Below are 27,109 nucleotides of genomic sequence, written 5' to 3'. Positions count from 1 at the left end.
GTCGAGAAGAAGCGGAGAGACTTTTTAGCCAATCAGAATGCAGAACACAATGCACGATGCAAATCCGTGAAGTAGCGAAACCGTGAAAAGTAAACCGCGTTATAGCAAGGGATCACTGTAATCCCCATTCCTAAGCAATCAAATGTCACATGTCTAAGTGACTACAGACCCATGGCGGTCACTTCCATTCCCGCCAAATGCCTGGAAAAACTGGTCATCAAACACATCAAAGCTGCAATACCACCAACACTGGACACATATCAATTCAATTACAAGAAGAACAGGTCAACTGAGGATGTCATTGTGCTCCATACAGTAGGTTACTGGAGCATCTGGAGCATAAGAACACCTATGCACAGCTTTTTTTCATGGACTACAGTTCAGCTTTCGATGTAATTCCCCCGTTCAAGCTTCAAGCCAAGCTACACCACCTTGGACTCAACACAGCACTGTGCAACTGGACTACCGATTTCTTAACCAACCGCAAACAGAGTGTAAGAGTGGGAAAGTACACTTCATCCACAGTTTTAATCAACACAGGGGCCCCCCAAGGGTGTGTGCTGAGCCCTCTATTCTACTCTCTGTTTACTCATGACTGCTGCTCATCATCTTCATCTAACCCCATCGTCAAGTTTGCTGACGACACTACAGTGCTTGGACTCATCAACGACAATAATGAAACTGACTACAGGAAAGAAGCACAACAGTTGACGTCATGGTGCAATGACCTAATCCTAAACATCACAAAGACCAAGGAAATTATTGACCATCAGCCACTTACTATTGGCACGGAGATGGTGAAGAGGGTGACCAGTTTTAAATTTCTGGGGGTCATTATGACTGAGGACCTATCCTGGGGTCAACACACTGCCTCAGTGGTGGGCAAGGCCCAACAACGCCTGTACTACCTGAGGAAACTAAAGACGGCTGAAATCTCCAGGCAGGTGATGGTGAACTTCTACAACTGTGCCATCAGCAGTGTTCTGGCATTTGGTTTCCTAGTGCGGTTTCACCGCTGCACAAAGGCTGATCAGCAGAGACTCCAACGGTTGGTGAAAACAGCTGGGAAAATCATTGGGACCACTCTCGCAGAGATGAGTAGTCTCTACACCACCCACTGTCTAAAGAGAGTCCACAACATCCTTCGTGACCAGCACCATCCAGCCCACCAACTCTTCCATCTGCTGCCCTCAGAAAGGAGGTCCAGGTCTATGAAGGCCAGAACAACCAGACTGAACAACAGCCTGTCAGGCTGTGTGGCTGCTAAACAGTCCCCCCCCCCCCATCTCCTCATCTGAACACACTGTGAAACTGGACTTTGCATTGCTGCACACCAACCACTGACTTAACATCTCGTGTACACTCAATGTCCTATTTGTCCTATTTATTTTATATTCTTTTCTTGTTTAGTCCTTGCTGTGATCCCTTTTGTAGTGATGCTGCAATTTGGTTATTTATTTATTGGGTATTTATTTGATGAATCGAACTGACTGGCTGCTGTTGATGCTCCAAACATATTTTCGTTGTTTCACTGACAATCACAAAAAAAATTTCTTATTGAATCTTGAATGAGTCCATAAACTCATAAGTGGACATAAAAACCTCCATGTTGTTAACTTGTTGAAAACAACTTCAAACCCCTCCCCCCCAGATGACATAAAGGTCAAAGTTTGGTTCCTGTTCCCGCCCCTTCCACCGATCTGACACACACTGGATGGGTCTAATGACTGGGCTGCACAGAGCAGGAGCAGACAGAGCTTCTGGAAATCAGCCTCCAAAGCTGAACTGAAGTTTGTTTTTCCATCTTTGACACTTAAGTTTCTGATTTACAGGAAACGAAACGACGGCGTTCCCAGTAAAGACGGGAAGTGGCGCAGAAAGAAAATACGATGGCGTCTGTCAAATTCTCCTGTTCTATCTGTCTGGATATTCTGAAGGAACCAGTGACTGTTCCCTGTGGACACAGCTACTGCATGAGCTGCATTGAGACCTACTGGGACGGAGAAGATCAGAGGGGAAACCACAGCTGTCCTCAGTGCAGGGAGACCTTCACTCCCAGGCCGGTTCTGGTGAAAAACATCATGTTAGCAGAGTTAGTGGAGGAGCTGAAGAAGACTGAACTCAGATCTGATCTCTGCTACGCTGGACCTGAAGACGTGTCCTGTGACGTCTGCTCTGGAATGAAGATGAAAGCCGTCAAGTCCTGTCTGGACTGTCTGGCTTCTTACTGTGAGGAACATCTCCAACCTCACTCTGTTGCTCTAGCTTTACAGAAACACAAGCTGGTCGACCCCTCCAGGAATCTACAGCAGAACATCTGCTCTCTGCATGATGAGGTGATGAAGATCTACTGTCGTACTGATCAGCAGAGTATCTGTTATCTCTGTCTGATGGACGAACACAAAGGTCATGAGACGGTTTCAGCAGCAACAGAAAGAATGGAGAAGCAGAAGAAGCTTGAGGAGACTCAACAGCAAATCCAGCAGAAGATCAAGTACAGAGAGAAAGACATGAGGCTGTTCCAGCAGGAGGTGGAGGACATCAACACTGCTGCTGACAAAGCAGTGGAGGACAGTGAGAAGATCTTCTCTGAGATGATCCGTCTCCTCCAGAACAGAAACTCTGAGGTGAAGCAGCAGATCAGATCCCAGCAGGACGATGAAGTGAATCGAGTCCTGGATCTTCAGGAGAAGCTGGAGCAGGAGATCAGAGATCTGAAGAGCAAAGACAGAGAGATGGAGCAGCTCTCTCACACAGAGGAGCACAGCCAGTTCCTGCAGAGATACCCCTCACTGTCTGCACTCAGTGAGTCCACACACTCATCCAGCTTCCACCTTAGTCCTCTGAGGTACTTTGAGGAGGTGACAGCAGCTGTGGCAGACACCAGAGACAAACTACAGGAGCTCCTGAGGGACAAACGAGCAAATATCTCACCAACTCTGACCCAAACCCAGGACTTTGCCTCATCATCACAGCTGGAGACCAGAGAGAACTTCCTGAAATATTCACGTAAAATTACACTGGATCCAGACACGGCACATGAGCTGCTGGAAATTTCTGAGGGGAAACGGAAAGTAATAATAATGAGAGAAAGTCCTTCCTATATGTTTCATCCGGAGCGATTCACTAGAAGATGGCAGGTTCTGAGCAAACAGGGTCTGACTGGACGATGCTACTGGGAGGTGGAGTGGACTGGACAAGTAGATATAGCAGTGACCTTTAAGAGCATCAGCAGAGAAGGTGACTTTGACGGCAGTAGATTTGGATTTAACAAGAAGTCGTGGGCTCTATGCTGTATGGAGGACAGTTATACATTCTGGCACAATGGTGAAGACACGTCTGTCTCAGGTCCTTATTCCTCCAGGGTGGGAGTGTACCTGGACCACGGAGCGGGTGTCCTGGCCTTCTACGCCGTCTCTGAAACCATGACTCTGCTCCACAGAGTCCAGACCAAGTTCACCAAACCGCTCCATGTTGGGCTTTGGCTTCTGCGCTCAAACAGAACCACGGCGGAGATTATGAAACTTAAGCGCGGATCTCCTTTGAAGTTTTAGAGCTAAGTTCTTCAGGAGAAGACGCCACAATAATCCAAAGCTTTGAATTTTCCGTCATCACATCAAAATGTAGCAAGAAATTGGAAAGTATGATTTTTTTTCTCTTTTGTACATAGGGGATATTGAACCATGAAGTGTCCATTATCAGAAAATGTATGGACTTTGCGCGAGAAACCGTCAGAAGGGATGTCATGGTATGAAGGGTTACAGCCCCCTCCTTCACAGCTGGTTTATGACGACTGTTGACGTATCTGAGAACTGGACTGAGTGGGTGTGACACCATCCATAGAAAACTGTTCATTTCTGTCTCCAACAATTCAGTTACAGCTTTTTGCAATACGTGTGCCACCATGTTGGAGCCAGACGACATCAGTAAGCAGTGATTGGTCCGAGTCAGTCTGCGTCAACGTCTCTATGGTAACCACTCTCGCTAATCAGGAGTGAGCTTGTTGGAAGCGGGCTACATGAAATTTGCTTTTAAATGTTGAGCGAGGTGGCCAGCAGGCTCCAAATATTGTTATTGAGGCATGTGATTGGTCAGTTTATAACTTGGACTATAGTAACAATATCATGATAAAAATGGAGTATTATCAAGAACATGCTAAAAACAGGTAGAAGATCAAGAATAGTTGTTCTGACAAATAGAATGACTGAATAACAGCCGTTTCTTTCACTTCCTGTTTGGAACGCCAGGGGGGAGGGGCCACTCTGTCCATTTCTCATACGCAGTCAATGAGGAGGACTAGCCAGCAGGGAAAAGGGGTATATATGGTAAACTTCATTTTAAGAAACTTCTTCTATAGGTGCGGCCAAACAAAATCGATATAATGTTGAATACATGGAAATATGTCAGGGTAACAATAATACAGTAGGTAACAAAATATTATTTTACTAATGACTGCAGCTACAAAATGCAGTTTGTTGTATTTAAGATTAATTTGTTCACAAATTGAGTAAAAAAAAAGAAAACATGAAAATATAAATAAAGGAATGTAATTTATTCCGTCATTGATAATTTAATCGTGTTGGACATAATAAACATGTTATGACCTGTGCAAATGTATATCGAATGATCTATATGATGCGATCTGTAACAAAGTGAACTAAAACAAAGTGTTTTCTAAAGAAAATCCAGTGTGAGTGTTTATACTGACGATGCAGAACTATGATTAAGCACTGAAGGGAATTTGCTAAAAGATTCAAGCTGTTTTCCTAGATCTAATTTTGTAATTTTGAAGAATGGTAACTCAGAAAATGTTAAAAGAATGAATGTAAAACTGGCAAAAGCTTCCTGGTCAAATAAAAGATGAATGAAGTGGTAAAAATTTCTACAAAAAAATTAGGCTAACACAGGTTAGCTCTGCAGAAACAGAAGAGGAGCGGCCATGGAGGAGGTGCTGCTCCTCAACAAAAGACGCTGTGATCCAGATAAGAAATTATCTTTTTCTAAACCAGAACAACCTTCAGCTAATGCTAAACTAATCCACATGATTTTGTTATCATTAACTGTTGCTAAGCTAACACAACACCCCAAAACGTTGGGATTGAGGGTCAGCACCTCCAACTCTGAGGCCGGAGAATGGTAGTTTGTCCTCTCCGGGTGGGCGGAGTTTTCTGCCCCAGGTGCAGAACTGAAGTATCTTGGGAGTTGACTGGGCAATTCCTTAGAGATGGGGTGAGAAGACTGATCACCCAGAACGAGGTTGCTGCCCCCTCACATCCAGAGGAGCCGGCTGAAGTGGCTCAGGCATTTAATCCAGATGCCTCCTAGACGCCTCCCTGAGGGCAGAGCATGTCCCACTGGGAAGAGAGCTGATACAGGAGACAACATCTCTCGACAGGCCTGGAAACGCTTCGGGATTTCCTGAGGTGCTGGAGGAAAAGTCTGGACACCGTTGCCCAAACAACCCACATGAGCAGAAGAAATGGATGGATGGATGGTTGGATGGATGGTTAGTTGGATGGATGGATGGATGGATAAAGTGCTGAACTTAAAGGACTGTTTTTTGGTGTTGCTGCACTGGTTATGGGTGGATGTGAAACAGGTAGAAATATCAAACCAAAAATGCTGTTTATTAATTTATCAGTCTTTATTTTCTGAACTTGAAGTCAGTTTAAAAGTGGATTTATATGAAGTGATTTTGGTGCCTTTGCGATGCAACACACTGTTCTGACACACTGTAAAAATAAAAAAAATTATTTTGCAAATATGTGCAACCAAAACAATTTTTGCTCTTAAAATGTAAAAATATGTGTAATCAAAATCATTTGCAATCATCTCGTGGACCGGATCAGGTTTGTTTGATATTGGAAGAATTTCTGACCAATCAGCATCAACCTTCATGTCCGGGTCTGTGATTGACTGGCTTGTGAGGCACATGAGTAACGCGTGGCGCCGGGACAGAACAGAGAATTTCTCGAGTGAAAATTATTTTGTTTGCGCATATTTTTGAGTTCCAATTGCATTTTTACGCAACTTTTAGGCTCAAAGCGGTGAGTGTGGTCCCTCCATAGGATTTATGGGATGACCGTCTAACAGTGAAATATTTCAAAAGTTTGAAAGCATTAAAATCACATTTCAGCTCCAATGTTTTTGCTTTAAATAAGTAACACAAGTTGCATTAAAAAGTCCATGAATGAGAGCCGATAGAGACAAATTAAAGATTATGCATCTAATTTTTACCATAAAGTCAAAAAAAAAATTTTTTAAGTCAAAAATCTGCTGATTATAATGTAGTGAACTGACTTTACGAAGATTGGTCTATTTTTTATGCTAAACATAAAAAAACGGGAAAACACTAAAACCTTTGACTAAAAAGTTGATCTAAAAACAGAAAATTTTACAAAATGTTCCGTTATTTAGGAAAAATCTTGAATTTGGAGGATAAAAACCCCAAAGAAGTTTGATCTGGACATTTATTTTTACGTTTCTTCTGTTAAAAACCTTCTAATCACCTCAAAAATCCCTTTAGTGATCTGTAAACATTACCTGCTGTTTTTCCACTTTCCCTTCATTTGTGTCAGATCCTGAAAACGTGAGGAACAAACATACCTGTGTGTCACACGACCTGGTGCAGACTCACCTTTAGCAAACTTTCTGTGTCTGAAGTTTCATTCGGGTTCATGTATTTAAACATTTAAGGTAAAGGTTTATCACGGATGTGGTGACGTTTGTGCGTGCAGGAGTCAAGTTCATCCAGTTAGAAAAAATTATATTTAAAATAAAAAGTCTACTGAGACTTTCAGAATAAAATGCGTGGTCCAAAACAACAGGCGTGTGCTCAGCACATCAAAATAAAAGCGCGCAGGAAACAGCTCCCATGGTCCCGTTCCCCGTCCACATCAGAGAAATGAAATATAGTTTTTAGGAACAATCCCACGTTTCCCGTCCACAAGTCCTAAAATCCAGTCTGTGTCTACAGACTCCACCTGCGTGATTACGTCCCCGACCTGCAGGGGGAACACCACAGCTCAGTGCAGGCAGAAAAACGCTGACTGGGCGATTCCAGCTTTAAGGGCAGAATACCTTCATGGTCAGCTCGTCCTCGCGCTCCGCTGTGAAGTTGAACAGGGCTTTGGCTGCTCGTCCGACCGGACTCTGCTGGTCTGGGATTGGCTGAGCTGAAACCAGAAAGAAGCTCAGTTAACACTGGACACGTCACCAGACACCTAAATAAACCCAAAGAACGTGCCGATGTAGGTACCAAAACTGTTCAGCCTGCAATAAGTGTTCGGGGGTCTTTGACTAATAATGACATCGCACTACGGTAGCCCCACTTGGACAAACTACGAAGCGTGAAGATCTGCTCGGGCTCTACATACAGTAAGTATTTGATCACTTGAGTTAAACAACTTTAATATTTGGTTCAGAAGCCTTTATTAACAATTCCAGAGGTCCAACAGGCTACGTCAACAATTCCAGAGGTCAAACGGTTCCTGTAGTTCTTCACTAGGTTTCTATACACTGCAGCAGCGATTTCGGTCCATTCCTCCATACAGATCTTCTCTAGATCTGTCAGGGTTCTGGGCTGTCGCTGAGCAACACAGAGTTTCAGCTCCCTCCAAAGATTCTCTGTTGGATTTAGGTCTGGAGACTGGCTAGGTCACTCCAGAACCTTGATATGCTTCTTACGGAGCCACTCCTTGGTTTTCTTGGCTGTATGTTTCGGGTCATTGTCACGCTGAAAGACCCAGCCACGACCCATCTTCAACGCTCTGACTGAGGTAAGGAGGTTTTTGCCCAATATCTCACAATACAGAGCCCCGTTCATCCTCTCCTTCATACAGTGCAGTCTTCCTGTCCCCTGTGCAGAAAAACACCCTCAGAGCATGATGCTTCCACCCCCGTGCTTCACTGTAGGTTTGGTGTTCTTGGGATGATGCTCCTCCTTCTTCCTCCTCCAAACACGCCGAATGGAGTTGAGACCAAAAAGTTCTATTTTGGTCTCATCTGAACACAAGACTTTCTCCCATGACTCCTCTGGTTCATCAAGATGGTCATTGGCAAACTTCAGACGGGCCTGGGCTGACTTCAGCAGGGGAACCTTCCGTGCGATACGTGATTTTAAACCATGCCGTTTTAATGTATTACTTATAGTAGCCATGGAAACGGTGGTCCCAGCTCTATTCAGGTCATTAACCAGCTCCTCCTGTGTAGTCCTGGGCAAATTCTTCACCTTCCTTAGCATCATCGATACCCCACCAGGTGAGATCTTGCGAGGGGCCCCAGTCCGTGGGACATTGACAGTCATCATTAGCCTCTTCCATTTTCTGACAATCGCTCCAACAGTTGTTCTTTTCTCACCAAGCTGCTTGGCAATTGCCCCGTAGCCACTTCCAGCTTTGTGAAGGTCTACAATTTTGTCTCTTGTGTCTTTTGACAGCTCTTTGGTTTTGTCCATGTTGATAGATAGACTTCTGACTGATTGTGGGGCACAGGTGCCTTTATGCAAGCTAACCACCTCAAACAGGAGCCACTAATTTAGAATCATGAGCAGAGTGGAGTTGGACTATTTCAAAGCAGAACAGCAGGTCTTTGCTGGTCAGAAATCTATCTGATAATCAAGTTATCAAATACTTATTTGTCCCAGTAATATACAAATAAATTTTTTTTAAATCGTACGTGATTTCTAAATGTTTCTTCAGATTCTGTCTCTCACTGTTAAAATGCACCTATGATGAAAATTTTAGACCTCTCCATGTTTTCTAAGTGGGAGAACTTACTAAATCACAGGGTGATCAAATACTTATTTGCGCTCATGGGGGAGGAGTCAGACCTGAAACTGGATGGTATTGTCAACTTAGCCTTCATGGTTTCAGGTCGTTAAGAGTCCTTTGTCATCAGCCGGGGGTTGGGGAGCCAGTGACTCCCTCCCCAAAATGGTCATCTCTTTCAGCTGTTCACAACCCAGGTGGAACTGGTTCGGTTTGTTTAGGTTTCAAAACACTGCCGTAGATGGATGGAAGAATAAACCTGAGACCACCATTCTTATTAAGAGAAGGTTTATCCTTCTTAACAAAGATGGCTTCTTTCACTCCTCGCTCAAACCATCCTTTCTCTCTGGCTAAAATGCAGACTTCACTGTCCTCGATTGAGTGGTTTGTGGCCTTCAGGTAGAGGTGCACTGCTGACTGAGGTCCACTTGGGTTGGCTCTGCGATGTTGGTAAAGCCGCTTGTGTAGAGGTTGTTTGGTTTCTCCTATATACTGTTCATTGCAGTTCCCTTTGCAGTAGATAGAGTACACCACATTATTCTGGTTGTAGCTAGGAATTTTGTCCTTTGGATGAACCAGTTTTTGTCTGACAGTATTAACTGGTTTGAGATGAACTCGGATTTTATGTTTTCTTAAAATCATTTTTAGTTTTTTTAGACAGGCCTGAGATATAAGGAGTTGAAATACTGTTCCCATTCGGCTCTTGTTCCTTCTTATCTTCTTCCCTGTATGTTGGAATCTGGTGAATGCCCAGTTGGGATATTCACAGGTTTGGAGGGCTTGAGGGATACGTTGCTCTTCTTTCTGTCAGAGCTTGTGGGCACCTCCTGGGCTCTGTGTTGTAATGTCCTGATGACGCCTTGTTTGTGCTGTAAAGGGTGGTTTGAGTCAAATAACAGGTACTGATCTGTGTGAGTAGGCTTCCTGTACACTTCAGCCTGGAGCTGTCTGTCATCTCCAATGATCACTGCACAGTTTAGAAAGGCTAGGGTGTTCTCCTTTGTGAACTTGATGTTCTTGTCGACTGCGTTGATATGATCAATGAACGCCTCCACTTCCTGGATTTTGATCTTGGCCCAAGTGTTGTCCACATATCTGAACCAGTGGCTTGGAGAAGTACCTGGGAACGAGTCCAGGGCTCTTCTTTTGACCCCTTCCATGAACAAGTTGGCCACAATGGGCGAGATTGGAGAGCCCACAGCACAGCCGTGCCTCTGCCTACAGAAGTTTCCCATGAATTGGAAATATGTGGAGTTGAGGAACACTTCCAGCAGTTCGCAGATGTGGTCTGGTGTCAGATTTTTTCTGTCTTGTAACTTAGGCTGCATTTACACTGCAGGTCTTGATCCTCATATCCGATTTTCTGACTATATCCGATTTTTTTGACGACCCGCTTACATCATCTTTTAAAAGTGACCCGTATCTGATTTTTGCATTTACACTATACAATGCTGAAACTATCAAACGTAGACGTTCTGAGGACTACGTAGCAGTATTTCCGCCTTCCGCGGACCTCCTTCAGACTTTTGTGACTGCGGTTGTCATGGAGGCAAGGCGGCGACAGAAGGAGGCGTTGCCTTGGGCGCTCCAGAGGGGATGCATGGGAGAGGAAAAGAAGGAGTGTTGCTGGGCTCTCTGAGTTTTGAATGAGGAAGTGTTTGCAGACGTGGTGTCCGAACAGTTTGATCCAAGTGTTGAACCTTTCCTGCGCGATGACTTCTCTTTTCTGACCGTAGTCAGAAACGCACGGGAGATTTCCTCGGGGTTCTCTTTTCCGTTCTGAACCCTCAGCCTCCAGAGTGGGTTAAGAAAGACTCCAAAACTTTTGGACGAGACACCTTATCTTTAATTTACGGTTCTCCGACAGTCCCCCGCTCCGCGCTCCCCCCCCCCCCCTCTCCATAGCAACGGTGTCCCGCTTCATTAGTTGCCGTTTGCGTCCCGACCGGGACCGGACCGGACATAAAAGCGGTTTCCGACTACGGTCTGAAGCCTGAGGCTGAAAGGTAACACGCTGACAGCAAAATCAGCGCACAAAAAGCACCTTAATAAGTCATGTGATCTCAGTTGGTGGTGTCCTGAGTTGATGTCACTGACGTACGACTCGCATTTACTGGGGAATATCCGATTTGTCTGCTTACATGGCACACGCAAATGCACGTATCTGATTCGTTTCCGATTTATTTCCACATATGAGAGAGGCCTGTATCCGATCTGAGAAAAACGGAATCCATGCGCTTTTGTCCTGCTTACACATTCACCGATCATATCCGATCTGTGACGCATGAGAGGAAAAAATCGCAATTGGGTCACTTGAACCATGCAGTGTAAAGGCGGCCATAGAGTCCTGCAGTAATCTCTTCCTCACTGAAATCACTGCCTTGGTGGTGGGAATGCAGGTGAAGAGGGAAGTTACATCATAAGACACCAAGTGACAAGAAAGTGACTCATTCAAAACTGTAAGCGCTGATAAAATGATCTGTTTGGTGTTTTAGTTTTTGTGTGATTATCTTTGTCTTTGCTGAATAAAGTTGAGTTTTGTTTGATTATTTGGTGAATATTTTTGAAATGTTAAAACACAAAAAGGGACAAATCAAAGAAGAAAACTTGTAAATAAAAAGGTTTGCAATGTGAGGCGGGACGTCTCCTGTGATTTGCAGGGCTGCAGTTCAAACACTAGATGGTAGCAGCAGAAAAGATAAAAACAGGAAGAGGAAAGTGACACACTGGGTTTTTAAATGGAAAGGATTTTGGACTAGAATGTTAAAACCTCAGAACAAATGGAGGGTTTTTAAACCTAAAACTGAGATAAAAGAGTCCATAAACTCATAAGTGGACATAAAAACCTCCAGGTTGTTAACTTGTTGAAAACAATTTTAAACCCCTCCCCCCCAGATGACATAAAGGTCAAAGTTTGGTTCCTGTTCCCGCCCCTTCCACCGATCTGACACACACTGGATGGGTCTAATGACTGGGCTGCACAGAGCAGGAGCAGACAGAGCTTCTGGAAATCAGCCTCCAAAGGTGAACTGAAGTTTGTTTTTCCATCTTTGACACACCTGAGTTTCTGGTTTACAGGAAACGAAACGACGGCGTTCCCAGTGAAGACGAGAAGTGGCGCAGAAAGAAAATACGATGGCCTCTGTCAAATTCTCCTGTTCTATCTGTCTGGATCTACTGAAGGAACCAGTGACTGTTCCCTGTGGACACAGCTACTGCATGAGCTGCATCAAGACCTACTGGGACGGAGAAGATCAGAGGGGAAACCACAGCTGTCCTCAGTGCAGGGAGACATTCACTCCCAGGCCGGTTCTGGTGAAGAACATCATGTTAGCAGAGTTAGTGGAGGAGCTGAAGAAGACTGAACTCAGATCTGATCTCTGCTACGCTGGACCTGAAGACGTGTCCTGTGACGGCTGCTCTGGAATGAAGATGAAAGCCGTCAAGTCCTGTCTGGACTGTCTGGCTTCTTACTGTGAGGAACATCTCCAACCTCACTCTGTTGCTCCTGCTTTACAGAAACACAAGCTGGTCGACCCCTCCAGGAATCTACAGCAGAACATCTGCTCTCTGCATGATGAGGTGATGAAGATCTACTGTCGTACTGATCAGCAGAGTATCTGTTATCTCTGTCTGATGGACGAACACAAAGGTCATGAGACGGTTTCAGCAGCAACAGAAAGAATGGAGAAGCAGAAGAAGCTCCAGGAGACTCGACAACAAATCCAGCAGAAGATCCAGGACTGTGCAAAAGCTGTGAAGGAGTTCCAGCAGGAGGTGGAGGACATCAACACTGCTGCTGACAAAGCAGTGGAGGACAGTGAGGAGATCTTCTCTGAGATGATCCGTCTCCTCCAGAACAGAAGCTCTGAGGTGAAGCAGCAGATCAGATCCCAGCAGGAGGACGAAGTGAATCGAGTCCTGGATCTTCAGGAGAAGCTGGAGCAGGAGATCAGAGATCTGCAGAGCAAAGACAGAGAGATGGAGCAGCTCTCTCACACAGAGGACCATAGCCAGTGCCTGCAGAGATACCCCTCATTGTCTGCACTCAGTGAGTCCACACACTCATCCAGCTTCCACCTTCGTCCTCGGAGGTATTTTGAGGAGGTGACAGCAGCTGTGGCAGACACCAGAGACAAACTACAGGATCTCCTGAGGGACAAACGAGCAAACATCTCACCAACTCTGACCCAAGACCAGGACTCTGCCTCATCATCAAAGCTGGAGACCAGAGAGAACTTCCTGCTATGTTCACGTAAAATTACACTGGATCCAGACACGGCACATGAGCTGCTGGAAATTTCTGAGGGGAACCGGAAAGTTACAATGATGAGAGAAAAAGAGTTCTATATGTTTCATCCGGACCGATTCACTAAAAGATGGCAGGTTCTGAGCAAACAGGGTCTGACTGGACGATGCTACTGGGAGGTGGAGTGGACTGGACAAGTAGAAATTGCAGTGACCTTTAAGAGCATCAGCAGAGAAGGTGACTTTGACGACAGTAGATTTGGATTTAACAAGAAGTCGTGGGCTCTATGCTGTTCAGAGGACAGTTATACATTCTGGCACAATGGTGAAGACACGTCTGTCTCAGGTCCTTATTCCTCCAGGGTGGGAGTGTTCCTGGACCACGGAGCGGGTCTTCTGCTCTTCTATGCCGTCTCTGACACCATGACTCTGCTCCACGGAGTCCTGACCAAGTTCACCAAACCGCTCCACGTTGGGCTTTGGCTTCTGCGCTCAAGCAGGACCACGGCGGAGATTATGAAACTTAAGCGCGGATCTCCTTTTACGTTTTAGAGGAGAAGATGCCACAATAATTCCAAAGCTTTGAATTTCCTTCATCACATCAAAATGTAGCAAGAAATTGGAAAGTATGATTTTTTTTCTCTTTTTTACATAGGGGATATTGAACCATGAAGTGTCCATTATAAGAAAATGTATGGACATTTCAGGTGAGAAACCATCAGAAGTGCATAAAACCGCTTATACTGTCGTCACTTTAAAAAAAAAAATTAACTCAATTATTAGTATGGTAATTTACTCTTACTTTTAATTTTTAAATGCATGTCAGAAGAGAGGGACTATTTGATACATGGTACGATATGATATGGTAACAGGTACAGCCCCCTCTGTCACAGCTGGCTTATAACAACCGTTGACCGTATCTGAGGACCAGGACTGAGTGGGTGTGACACCATCCATAGAAAATTGTTCAGTTTTTTGCAATACGTGTGCCGCCATGTGATTGATCCGAGTCAGTCTGCGTCAACGTCTCTATGGTAACCACTCTCGCCAATCAGGAGTGAGCTTGTTGGAAGCGGGCTACACGAAATTTATTTTTAAATGTTGAGTGCGGTGGCCAGCAGGCTCCACTTACTTTTATTGAGGCATGTGATCAAGAATGGCTGTTCTGACAAATAGAATGACTGAATAACAGCCGTTTCTTTCACTTCCTGTTTGGAATGCCAGGGGGGGAGGGGCCACTCTGTCCATTTCTCATACGCAGTCAATGAGGAGGACTAGCCAGCAGGTATAAGTGGTATATATTAAAGGGCTGCATTGGGATTGGGTCCCGCGGGACCCAAATCTCGCGGGATTGGGCGGTTTGAATTGTGCTGCTGGCGGGAGCGGGCGGCAACCCCCCCCCCGATCAGTCCCAACTACCCCTGGCTGCAGCCTGCAGAATTGCACAACATAGTGGAATGCTGGAATGCTGAGGAATGGGAACACGCTGTGGAATGTTAACCCCGCCCACATTGAGCCTGTCTTATTCTTTGGTTTAACAAGTTTCCATGTGCAATATTGCCACCTACCGGTTTTTAAGGAGTTTTTCCTCACCGTGAAGGGGGGGTCTAAAAACAGGAATATCAGTTTAGTTTAGTCTGTTTTGTTAAAGTTTAGTATTTTCCTAATGCATTCTTTGTATTCATGATCCCTTTTACATTGTTTTTCATTGCACTAAATTAAAAAAAAAAAAAATTTAATTGAATTTTTGCGCACGTAAAATTTTTTTTTAATTGAATTAGAGAATTTATACAGTGATTCCTGTCTTCTTATGCCTTTTACAAGTTTCAATGTGCATGTATTAGGGAGTTAATAAATTCTGTCTGGCCTCACAGACTCAAAAAAATAACTCATTGGATGAACTCAATTTAATTGTGGGCAGGATTTCCATCCAATAAATATGAGTAACCCCACCTCAAAGAAAATTCTTCCATGTAATGAAATATAATTGAGTTATTTGAACTAAGTTTATCAAGAAAGGCAAAGGAAAAAAATCATGCAACAAAAGTCTACAGTCAGCTTTGCACTCGGAACCTCTGCATGATAAACCCACTATCTAACCCATTGAGCTAACACTACTTTGACAACATGGGGCCGCCGGTATAAATAAATAGATTGATTATTTCCATAAATGAGGCTCGTCGTGTATCCTCTTATTGGGGGAAGACGAGTTTAAACGATTTCATGCCACAGTTTCGTTTTTTACGTGGAAAAAACGAACGAAAGTTTTCACTATTGAAAAGTCGAAGGATTTGAAGGACCAAAAGTCATACCAGGCATTAGACGGAGTTGAACATTTTAATAGTTGAATGGTTAAAATAGGTGAAAAATTGTAGCCGTGAGACGGCCAAAACAATAAAGAGAAACAGGAAAACAGCATTCAACAGCATGCCCCTTACTTGAACTCAATTACTTTAGATTACTGGAGTTATAGGGGAAACTATTAATACATTTTGTGTTAGGTATTTAAATGTAGATACATTCTTTTAAAATAAATATTTTTAAATAAAACAACCAGAATTTTATTGTAACATGAAAGAGGGGCTTGAATCATTTTTTTGAGTGATACATAAAAAAAACATTGCACCATTCAAATTTTCCTCCCCTCTGTTCTCTTTCTTCCTCATACAATTACCAATGACACAAAATGTGCTTCACTGATCCTTCCCCTTTCCTGCAATCACAACTGCACTGAAAAAGGTGAATCAAATCAATGTGGGCGGGGTTAACATTCCCCAGCATGTTCACATTCCTCAGCATTCCAGCATTCCACTATGTTGACCCATTCTGCAGGCTGCAGCCAGGGCTTACTCATCAGTCCTGCAAATGAATATCTCATGAATATATATCAGCGGACTACGTTAGGCTGTGCGGCTGTTGGAGTCTTATGTGCAGAAGCTCCGTGAAGGCACCAGGTAGAGACGCCCAATGGCCTCAGTCATTTAACCTGTTTTGGGGGTGAGCAACGCCCCGCCCCGCCTCTTACTAAGAGCGCGCTTCAGGCCGTCTGTCTGCACGCGCACACACGCACACTTTTAACCGAACAGGATTTGGGAAAATATATTTAATATTTAAGTTGCAAATTACACAAAAGAGGAATGCATGGAAAGATGAGGCTGGAGGAGGGACATGAATCTCGATACAAAATCAATGCATCTCTATTACTGTGCGGGACTAAATTCTATGAGTTTTGCAGGAGTGGACATAAATATTGCGGGTGCGGGCGGGAGTGTAAAGGGCGCGGGCGGGATGAAGAAAATAGTCCTGTGCAGGGCTCTAGTATATATGGTAAACGTCATTTTAAGAAACTTCTTTTATACGTGTCCATTATCACTTCTAATGGGACACCCTGCAGCCAATCAGAAGCGATATAATGTTGAATACATGGAAATGTGTCAGGGTAATAATAATACAGTAGGCAATGTAATATTCTTTCACTAATGACTGCAGCTACAACATGCAGTTTGTATTTAAGATTAATTTGGTTAAAATTTGATAAAAAAAAACATGGAAATATAAATAAATAAATGTTTATTCTGTCATTGCTTATATGTTGGACATAATAAACATGTTATGACTTGTGCAAATGTATATCTAATGATTTATTTGTTGTGATCTGTAATAAAGAGAGTTAAAAAAAATATTAAAGAAAATCCTGAGTTTGTTGATGCTGAGGATGCAGACCTATGATAAAGCAATGAGTTGCAAAAAGATTCAAGCTGTTTACCTAAAACTAATTTTGAAGAATTGTAACTCAGAAAATGTTAAAAGAATGAATGGAAAACTGGCAAGAGCTGCCAGGTCAAATAAAAGATGAATGAAGTGGAAAAAATGTCCAGAAAACAATTAAGCTAACACAGGTTAGCTCTGCAGAAACAGAACAAGAGCGGCCATGGAGGAGGTGCTGCTCCTCAACAACAGACGCTGTGACACTCCAAAACGTTGGGATTGAGGGTCAGCACCTCCAACTCTGAGGCCGGAGAAAGGTAGTTTGTCCTCTCTGGGTGGGTGGAGTTTTCTGCCCTGGGTGCAGAACTGAAGTATCTTGGGAGTTGACTGGGCAATTCCTTAGAGATGGGGTGAGAAGCTCAATCACCCAGAAGGTTGCTGCTCCTCCACATCCAGAGGAGCTGGCTGAAGTGGCTCAGGCATCTAGTCCAGATGCCTCAGAGACGCCTCCCTGAGGGCGGAGCATGTTTCACTGGGAAGAGACCAGATCCAGGAGACCACATCTCTAGACTGGCCTGGGAATGCTTCAGGATTTCCTGAGGTGCTGGAGGAAAAGTCTGGACACCGTTGCCCTAACAACCCACATGAGCAGAAGAAAAGGATGGATGGATGAATGGATGGATGGATGGTTGGTTGGATAGTTGGATGATGGTTGGATGATGGTTGGATGGATGGTTGGATGGATGGTTGGATGGATGGTTGGATGATGGTTGGATGGATAGTTGGATGATGGTTGGATGGATAGTTGGATGATGGTTGGATGGATAATTAGATGATGGTTGGATGGATGGTTGGATGGATAGTTGGATGATGGTTGGATGGATAGTTGGATGATGGTTGGACGGATAATTAGATGATGGTTGGACGGATAATTAGATGATGGTTGGACGGATAATTAGATGATGGTTGGACGGATAGTTGGATGATGGTTGGATGGATAGTTGGATGATGGTTGGATGGATAGTTGGATGATGGTTGGATGGATAGTTGGATGATGGTTGGATGGATAGTTGGATGATGGTTGGATGGATAATTAGATGATGGTTGGATGGATAATTAGATGATGGTTGGATGGATAATTATATGATGGTTGGATGGATAATTAGATGATGGTTGGATAGATAATTAGATGATGGCTGGATGGATAGTTGGATGATGGTTGGATGGTTAATTAGATGATGGTTGGATGATGGTTGGATGGATGGTTGGATGATGGTTGGATGGTTAATTAGATGATGGTTGGATGGATAATTAGATGATGGTTGGATGGATAGTTGGTTGATGGTTGGATGGATAATTAGATGATGGTTGGATGGATAGTTGGATGATGGTTGGAAGGATAATTAGATGATGGTTGGATGGATGGTAAATGGTAATTGGCGTATACTTATATAGCGCTTTCTACCTTCTTTTGAAAGCCCAAAGCGCTTTACACTCACAGTCCCATTCACCCATGCACACACACATTCAAACACTGGCGGCGGCTCCGCTGCCGAACACTGGCGCCAACCTCCCACCAGAGGCAAGGTGGGGTTCAGTGTCTTGCCCAAGGACACTTCGACACATGGGCGTGCAAGGCGGGAATCGAACCCGCAATATTACGATCATGGGTCGACCGCCCTACCGCTGCCTCATGGATGGTTGGATGGATAATTAGATGATGGTTGGATGGATAATTAGATGATGGTTGGATGGATAGTTGGATGATGGTTGGATGGATGGTTGGATGATGGTTGGATGGATGGTTGGATGGTTAATTAGATGATGGTTGAATGATGGTTGGATGGATGGTCGGATGATGGTTGGATAGTTGGATGATGGTTGGATGGTTAATTAGATGATGGTTGGATAGTTGGATGATGGTTGGATGGTTAATTAGATGATGGTTGGATGGATGGTTGGATGATGGTTGGATGGTTAATTAGATGATGGTTGGATGATGGTTGGATGGATGGTTGGATGATGGTTGGATGGTTAATTAGATGATGGTTGGATGGATAGTTGGATGATGGTTGGATGGTTAATTAGATGATGGTTGGATGGATAGTTGGATGATGGTTGGATGGATGGTTGGATGATGGTTGGATGGTAAATTAGATGATGGTTGGATGGTTGGATGATGATGGTTGGATGGTTAATTAGATGATGGTTGGATGATGGTTGGATGGATGGTTGGATGATGGTTGGATGGTTAATTAGATGATGGTTGGATGGATAGTTGGATGGTTAATTAGACGATGGTTGGATGGATAGTTGGATGATGGTTGGATGGATGGTTGGATGATGGTTGGATGGATGGTTGGATGATGGTTGGATGGATAGTTGGATGATGGTTGGATAGTTGGATGATGGTTGGATGGTTAATTAGATGATGGTTGGATGGATAGTTGGATGATGGTTGGATGGTTAATTAGATGGTTGGATGGATGGTTGGATGATGGTTGGATGGTTAATTAGATGATGGTTGGATGGATGGATAGTTGGATGGTTAATTACATGATGGTTGGATAGTTGGATGATGGTTGGATGGTTAATTAGATGATGGTTGGATAGTTGGATGATGGTTGGATGGATAGTTGGATGATGGTTGGATGGTTAATTAGATGATGGTTGGATGATGGTTGGATGGTTAATTAGATGATGGTTGGATAGTTGGATGATGGTTGGATGGTTAATTAGATGATGGTTGGATGGATAGTTGGATGGTTAATTAGATGGTTGGATGGATGGTTGGATGGTTAATTAGATGATGGTTGGATGGATGGTTGGATGATGGTTGGATGGTTAATTACATGATGGTTGGATAGTTGGATGATGGTTGGATGGTTAATTAGATGATGGTTGGATAGTAGGATGATGGTTGGATGGTTAATTAGATGATGGTTGGATAGTTGGATGATGGTTGGATGGATAGTTGGATGATGGTTGGATGGATAGTTGGATGATGGTTGGATGGATAAAGTGTTGCACTGAAAGGACTGTTCTTGGTGTCGCTGCACTGGTCTTTGGTGGATGTGCAATAGGTAGAAATATCAAACCAAAAAGGTTGTTTTTGTAACTGTATTTAAGTCCATTTAAAAGTGGATTTCTATGGAGTGATGTTGGTGCCTTTGCGGTGCAACACTCACCGTTTTAGTGTAAAAATTAAAACATCATTTTGCACTTTAAAAATTATTACTATGTGCAATCAAAACAGTTAGCTCCAATGTTTTTGACTTGAAATAAGTCACACAAGTCGCAGTTAAAAAATTGTTTGTTGTGCATCTACAGAGGACATTTGGGGCTTTGCAATGGAACAACATGTAAAGGGGCGGAACTCCGGGAATTGTAGTTTTTGCTGGATTTCACTGCTACACAACGGTTGCCATGGAGACCATCTGCAGAAGGCTGATTCTTTCTTCCAGAGTGAGCCTGTTTGCTGTAAAGTTTTGATGACTCTAAAGAACCTTTCATTAACTCACAACAATAAAACAAAAATGGTTTTAGAGGAAATGCATCCTGGGTGAGAATTAAATAGAAAGAGTTTAAAACAATAAGGGATTTTGGATAATTTTACAAGTAAAACAGAAGGAACTTGAACATGTTGAATAATCAAGTAAATGAGAATCAGAGTTCCAGGAAGTGATGTGGCTGAATGTAGGCATTTCCTTTGAAAACAACAAAAAAAACTTTTAAGGTTGAACCAGAGATGATTTGCACAAAATGTTTAATGAATTTGAGTTTCCTTTGGAGAAAATCTTCCCAAAAAGAAACAATTTGGAGATTCAGTTCATGAAAAATGAAACATGAAATGTACAGAAAAAGCCATAACATCAATGTTTGTAAAGGAAATGAATCGTCTCTTAGCAGTAATCTTGGATGTTCTGGTTCCACTGGACGTTTCCCGTCTTCCAGTTGGTTCTCTTCAGGAGAAAACCAGAAGCTTTAAGGCTGAAGTCCATTAATGAGAGCCAATAGACTAAATTAAAGGTTATGCGTCGCATTTTTACCATAAAGTCTGGGAAAAAAGTTTGTTTATGTCAAAAATCAGCTGATTATAGTGTAGTGAACTGATTTTATGAACATCTGTCTATTTTTTAATGCTAAACATAAAAATGGGGGGAAAACATGAAAACTTCTGATAGTTACATAAAAAAGTTGATCTGAATAGAGAAAAATGTCAAAATGTTCCAATAATTAGGAAAACATTTTAATTTGGAGGATAAAAACCCAAATAAGTTTGATCTGAACATTTATTTATACGTTTCTTTTAAAAACCTTCTAATCACCTCAAAAATCCCTTTAGTGATCTGTAAACATTACCTGCTGTTTTTCCACTTTCCCTTCATTTGTGTCAGATCCTGAAAACGTGAGGAACAAACATACCTGTGTGTCACATGACCTGGTGCAGACTCACCTTTAGCAAACTTTCTGTGTCTGAAGTTTCATTCGGGTTCATGTATTTAAACATTTAAGTAAAGGTTTATCACGGATGTGGTGACGTTTGTGCGTGCAGGAGTCAAGTTCATCCAGTTAGAAAAAAATATATTTAAAACAAAAAGTCTATTGAGACTTTCAGAATAAAACGCATGGTCCAAAACAACAGGCGTGTGCTCAGCACTTCAAAATAAAAGCGCGCAGGAAACAGCTCCCATGGTCCCGTTCCCCGTCCACATCAGAGAAAAGAAATATAGTTTTTAGGAACAATCCCACGTTTCCCGTCCATAAGTCCTAAAATCCAGTCTGTGTCTACAGACTCCACCTGCGTGATTACGTCCCCGACCTGCAGGGGGCACACCACAGGTCAGTGCAGGCAGAAAAACGCTGACTGGGCGATTCCAGCTTTAAGGGCAGAATACCTTCACGGTCAGCTCGTCCTCGCGCTCCGCTGTAAAATTGAACAGGGCTTTGGCTGCTCGTCCAACTGGACTCTGCTGGTCTGGGATTGGCTGAGCTGAAACCAAAAAGTAGCTCAGTTAACACTGGACACGTCACCAGACACCTAAATAAACCCAAAGAACGTGCCGATGTAGGTACCAAAACTGTTCAGCCTGCAATGAGTGTTCGGGGGTCTTTGACTAATGATGACGTCACACTACGGTAGCCCCACTTGGACAAACTACGTAGTGTGGAGATCTGCTTGGGCTCCACATGTTTTAATTTCACGTTTCCTTTTGTAGCCCAAAGTTCTTTCCCTCATAAATTGTGTCTGACATTATTCTTTGTAGTCTTTATTGGAACCGCGTCTCCCGGTAGAATTGTGTCTTCGTGGCTTTGGGACGGAATGTGTGTTAGCGGAGGCAGATTTCGAATGAACAGTCCTGAGAAACCGTGCTAACAATCATGTGAATTCCTGTTTCCAGTCGGGTCCAGACAAAATAAAGGCTAATGCTTTTCCAGTCTAATTTACTCTGTGGCTAAATCTTGTTAGCACAGCTAAATCTTGTTGCTTGGCTGAATGTTGTTAGCACGTTTAAATGTTGTTAGCACGGCTAAAAGTTGTTAGCACGCAAGGCTCCAGACTAACTTTTTTCACTAGGAGCACAGTGGCCCCTAACTGAAAATTTTAGGGGCACAACCAGAAAATTTAGGGGCGCATACCGTAAATCAACATGCTAACCAGATCTACTAATTTCCAATGTATAACGAATAAATACTTTAATAATAGATGCAGAAATTACAATGTGCTGTTTCTAATTCAGTGTCACATTTTATTCTGCACTTTTGAAGATGCAACAACAGGTAAACTGACATCACCATCGCTGTCATGACAGTACAAATAGTAAACAAAATACCATACATTCAGAATAAAAAAAGTTTTTAGTAACAAAGTCATTACCGTAGTAACCTGTCGGTCATTTCACAGTTACAAACAAAACTTAAATGTATGTAAACATTAGGGGATGGAAATTCATGTTGGCGACACCAAATAGGTGCAGCCCAAATCACAATAATTTGAGATCACCCAGATGGCCGCAACACTGCGCAGATCACCTGATGTGATATGTATATTTTTGTTTTTGCTCTAACATCACCTGTCAATCAAAACAAAATTCACGAGAAAGGGTGGAAGCAAGGCACCAACCTTAGCTGGAAATTTAGTACTCAACTGGCTGAAAGCTGCCCTACAGACTACAAAACAATGCATTGAGGGACATGTGTCCTTTTGTAGTTCAGTGATCAATTAAAATAATTTAAAATACCAACTGATTAAAAAAAGGCTACATCCATTACAAAACATTAAAATAATACTTAGGGGGAGAGGCATATTAAAACTAAATTGAATGTAAAGGACTACAACTTCCTGTTCTCCTTCAGTCTCGCTTTAGCTTCGCCTTCATCCCCCCACCCCCCAGCCTGGTCTCCCCAACGATCCAGGCGCGGCGCTGGTTCATCTTAAACACGTCTATCGTTGCATTTTTCCCACGTGTTTTAACTGTGTCTAAGACTAAATCGTGTTGTTGCTCGCACGTGTTTAAAGTTCAAGCCCCGTTAGCTGTCACGCATGTAGGTGTGGGACATTTATTCTCCTCAGCTGACCCGACTCCCACGGGAACGGTGTGCTGCCGTAACACCCGTGCATGAGAACCGTGGTTTGCTTCGCGAGTTAGAGACCCCTGCTGTAGACTGTCACTGGTACACTAGCCGCAGGTCGGAAAAACGAATCAATAGTTCGTTTGCTCATAGCTCAGACGCACATATCAGGTTGTGATGGTATTTGTCTCCGTTTCCTTACCACAGATTTTTACGTGCGCTCGATTATCTCTAGGCCCCTACACGCATTTTAGCCACTTGCAGTGGCTTTCCCTATTCTTCTCACACACATTGGCCGCCTCACAGACAGGCTTCACTCAATGAAACGCGAGTGTGTGCTCGCGTCTCGTGAGTATGTGTGCAAGTGTGTGTGTCTGTCTGCGTGTGTGCTCCCGTCTCAATGATTATTTCATTGATCATTGACGTGCCCCTTCCACGTTTAATGTATAAAAAATATGGAAGTGTGGAGCAGCAAGTTTACTGGTAGCACATGTGCGACTGGATGTAAAATTCAGTCGCACACTCTCAAGTTTTGTTCGCAAAATGCGACCAAATGGTCGCAGTCTGGAGCCCTGGTTAGCACGGCTAAAAGTTGTTAGCAAGGCTAAATGTTGTTAGCTTGGCTAAATGTTATTAGCACGTATTAACCTAATCGTAACCTTTCTTCCGGGTCCGTTCTGCCACTAATGGAGCACTGGGCGCACAGATTTAAAAAACATGTACTTAATAATAATCTTAACAATAATAAAAGCCCGTTTTGAAGATCATCTCGCTCAATGTCAGAGCTTTGTTTGTTTACAACGGAACTCGCTATTTCTTCTTCTACTGCTGTTTCGTAATGTGTCCGGACCAATCACTGTTTTACACGTCGTCGGACCAACGGACAGCCAACAGACTGTGACGTCATCATTAGTCAAAGGCCCCCGAACACTTATTGCAGGCTGAACAGTTTTGGTACCTACACCGTAAATTTTCGTTTTTGAATCAGATTGTTATGTTGCTAAGAAAACCGGCTTTTCTGATCGCACGTTTCAGCAGTCACTTCTATTGAAAAGTTGACGTAAATGCACGTGAATGTCTGGTTTGGGCTTTCGTGTAGCTACCCGAGTATCTATCACCCTTTTCAGGCTCTTTGTACAAAATGTGTTTTCAAAGTTAAACCGGGTCAAACGTTAACCGATCAGGGGACTCGACTAGTGGATGGCGTCTCTTCTAATTCAAGGAGTACCAACAGTTTGAACACCTGTCACATGTTCCGTAAGTCCGTAGCTTTAGAAGGGCTAAACTCACTACAATGACGCGATAAACCGGCAGGTTCTTTAATCCTACCCTGAGCAAAGGATGCCGGGAAGAGGCCCTCTCGGCCGTCCAGCCTTCCTCTGAGCCACTCTGCGTCCACACGCTCCGTCACTCGGATCAGCGCCCCCTTCTGGAAGGACAGATCCTCTGCGGTCTGACCGGGAAAGTCAAACAGAGCCACCACCCACTCCTCCCCCTGGTGGCATTAGAAAACAGAAAAAAAACACTTAAAGTATTAAAACAATGATGAGTAAAAAACCTACAAGGAGACGTCACACAAACGCACCTCTGAGTCCTGAGAGCTTTCTGTCAACGCTGAAGAGAAAAGCCAAAAACAAACTTTAGAAGGATTTTTAAAAAGTTTCTTAAGAAGATCTTCAAAATAAAAGACACAGAGAAGTCAATAAATAACATTCATCTTTCAGTCTTTGTTAAATCTTCAACAGTTTGTGGTTTTATTCAACCACTGCAGCAGTTTTATTGCATTCAAATCTTTGATCCCTCACTAGAACGTTCTCTCTGTTAGTGACAGAAATTATGTCGTCGTGTCACCTGAGTCTGGGGTTTCTTCCAACGTGACTTTGCCGCTTTCACCTGGTGATGATGTCACCGCCGGTGGGAGGGGCTCCAGCACCTCCGTGAAGTTCAGGGGAAATATCCCGGATTTCCCGTGGATCTGGCCCCGCCCCCACTCGTCTCCCATCACCTCCTGCAGGGCGATGACGTCGCCCCGGGAGAAGGTGAGCTCGTCGTCCTCTTCGCCCTCGTAGTCGAACCTGGCGACGCAGCGGGGGCCGCTGTGGACACGCGGAGGTCAGCGTGTGTGTGTGTGCGCGCGTGTGAGGGAGGGGTGGAGCTGACTCACCTGACAGGGGCGGGGTCTGGCTGGTCCTTCAGTTCCACAGGCTTCACAGGCAGGATGGACTGGGGAAGTGGTAAAAGTCTGTTATTGGACAGTTAGAACAGCGTGACGACGGAGCGGGTCAGGAGCAGAACCTGGAGGTCCTCTAGGGCCGGTTTGGATCGGGTGTCCTCAGGTGGGGTGTCCAGGAGCTCCTGCGACGGCAGGATGAGGGGGGTGCTGGAGGGGTCTTTTGTTTCCTTTGAGACCTGCTCAGAAGGATCCGGGTTTGGGTCGTCCAGGACGATCAGAACCTCCTGCTTCTGACGACAACAATGGAGAGTGAAGGGAAAGCCAACAGGAGTGAAGGTGGGGGCAGACGAGCGTTCGAGCACCATGTAGCTGTTGTAGAGCGGGTGTCCGGGTTTAGGCCGTGGTGGCAGAGGCGGTCCTCTTTTCCCTCCCTTCTGGGCCCGGGTGTTACCGGGTGAAGACGAGGGAGGCGGAGCAGCCTTGGAAGGAATTTGATTGGACGAGGAGTGCAAGTTGACGGCTGGAGGCGGCGGCCTGCTCGGGATGGATTTGATTGGAGGAGGTCGAATAGGGAGGGGTTTCGCACCTGCAGGGCTGGAGATGGGGAAAAGGGGGCGGGGTTTGTTAACAGGCATGGTTAAACCTTCAATACAGGAACTTGCGCTAGCAAACCAAAACAACAGTTGAAAGGTTGGTTTAGTTCAAAGAACGTTAAGGAGTTAAACAGGAAAACTTCGGCTTCCTCTCTCTCACCGTGGAGGAAGAGGAGGGTCTGCGGCCGGTGTCTTGCTGTGGGTCCTATCGGCTTTCCTCAACGCGGGGGCGGGACATGTGGGCGGAGCCTGTCCAGCAGGTTTAGGAGGCGAGGACGTTGGTTTAGTGTTTGGATCTGGAGGTGATTGTGAAACTGGAGCGGCTCTGGTTGCCAGGTTTGGAGCTGTGGGCACAAAGTGAGAGGAAGTGACCCACATTCCCTCCGTTTCATCATTTCCTGTGGTTTTCCATAATAAAGCTGATGCTTCGTGCCATATTTGATGGTAGGAGAGTGCTGTGAAACATTTTCACTGAAGACACTCAGCTTTTCAGTACAACAACAACACAGTTTCCATCAACAGTGAGGACTTGTTTCTTCCTGCACAATCGGAGCATTTTTCTCTCTCCGGTTTACACGACTCTCCCTGTTTGTGTCCCACAAAACTCCGCTGTCACATGCAAACACACAGAACCTGTCCATGTCTGCAGATCCACACGTCCAGACCAGCCGTTTGTGTGTGTGTGTGTGTGTGTGTGTCTGCTGCAGCGCACAAACGCACAGTCTTACCGCTCGTCCTACGGGCGGAAGCCGGAGCTGCAGGTTTGGTTGGGGCGCCGGCGCAGACACTTCCTGCTTTCACCCCCGCTGGGCGGAGGAGGAGACAGAAAAATCAGAAATGAATCCATTTTGATTCATGAATTCAGCTTCACATCACAATAAAAGAAAAGAAACTTTGTCTCCAGTTTTTGAGGCTTAAAATTCTCAAAATTTCAATTTCAAGTCCAGACATGGATCTGCAGTTAACACAAATTTATCAGGATGATGGGCTGTTTAATTGATTGTGTCTGTGTTTAACGACACAAACATGCAACTCTGAAAGCCTTC

General features: G+C 44.1%; 3 protein-coding genes across 24 annotated transcripts in view; 2 read left to right on the top strand and 1 right to left on the bottom strand.

Annotated features, from left to right (window-relative positions):
* The first annotated feature begins 1,711 nt into the window (after positions 1 to 1,711).
* Positions 1,712 to 3,734, top strand: LOC144987001 (tripartite motif-containing protein 16-like). Its single transcript, XM_078935831.1, has one exon. The coding sequence runs from the start codon at positions 1,890 to 1,892 to the stop codon at positions 3,552 to 3,554; it is 1,665 nt and encodes a 554-aa protein (XP_078791957.1). The 5' UTR covers positions 1,712 to 1,889; the 3' UTR covers positions 3,555 to 3,734.
* A 2,783-nt stretch (positions 3,735 to 6,517) lies between these two features.
* LOC101175352 (uncharacterized) overlaps positions 6,518 to 27,109 on the bottom strand; it is a 35,703-nt gene continuing 15,111 nt past the window's right edge. For 4 of the 22 annotated variants that reach the window (XM_078935794.1, XM_078935796.1, XM_020711485.3 and 1 more), the window contains exons 8-17: positions 26,792 to 26,854; positions 26,224 to 26,407; positions 25,833 to 26,064; positions 25,593 to 25,760; positions 25,462 to 25,520; positions 25,149 to 25,393; positions 24,883 to 24,911; positions 24,627 to 24,792; positions 21,623 to 21,717; positions 20,474 to 21,546 (exon numbers count right to left, since the gene is read on the bottom strand). In XM_078935794.1, coding sequence (XP_078791920.1) covers positions 21,439 to 21,546; positions 21,623 to 21,717; positions 24,627 to 24,792; positions 24,883 to 24,911; positions 25,149 to 25,393; positions 25,462 to 25,520; positions 25,593 to 25,760; positions 25,833 to 26,064; positions 26,224 to 26,407; positions 26,792 to 26,854 — 1,349 coding nt within the window. In that variant the 3' untranslated portion in view covers positions 20,474 to 21,438. Of the gene's footprint in view, positions 7,005 to 7,080; positions 7,176 to 20,473; positions 21,547 to 21,622; positions 21,718 to 24,626; positions 24,793 to 24,882; positions 24,912 to 25,148; positions 25,394 to 25,461; positions 25,521 to 25,592; positions 25,761 to 25,832; positions 26,065 to 26,223; positions 26,408 to 26,791; positions 26,870 to 27,109 lie in introns of those variants that run through there. The other 18 variants (XM_011487245.3, XM_078935791.1, XM_020711479.3 and 15 more) reach the window with 11 other exon arrangements.
* On the top strand, positions 11,710 to 14,744 carry LOC101174867 (E3 ubiquitin/ISG15 ligase TRIM25-like). The gene has a single exon (XM_078935830.1). It carries the CDS (start codon positions 11,904 to 11,906, stop codon positions 13,566 to 13,568), a length of 1,665 nt encoding a protein of 554 aa, XP_078791956.1. The 5' UTR covers positions 11,710 to 11,903; the 3' UTR covers positions 13,569 to 14,744.

Source organism: Oryzias latipes, chromosome 18 (genome assembly GCF_053564925.1).
Source record: "Oryzias latipes strain Hd-rR chromosome 18, Olatipes_Hd-rR_3.1".
In the NCBI taxonomy this organism is placed as follows: Eukaryota; Metazoa; Chordata; class Actinopteri; order Beloniformes; family Adrianichthyidae; genus Oryzias; species Oryzias latipes.
This window is presented reverse-complemented; position numbering and strand designations above follow the sequence as displayed.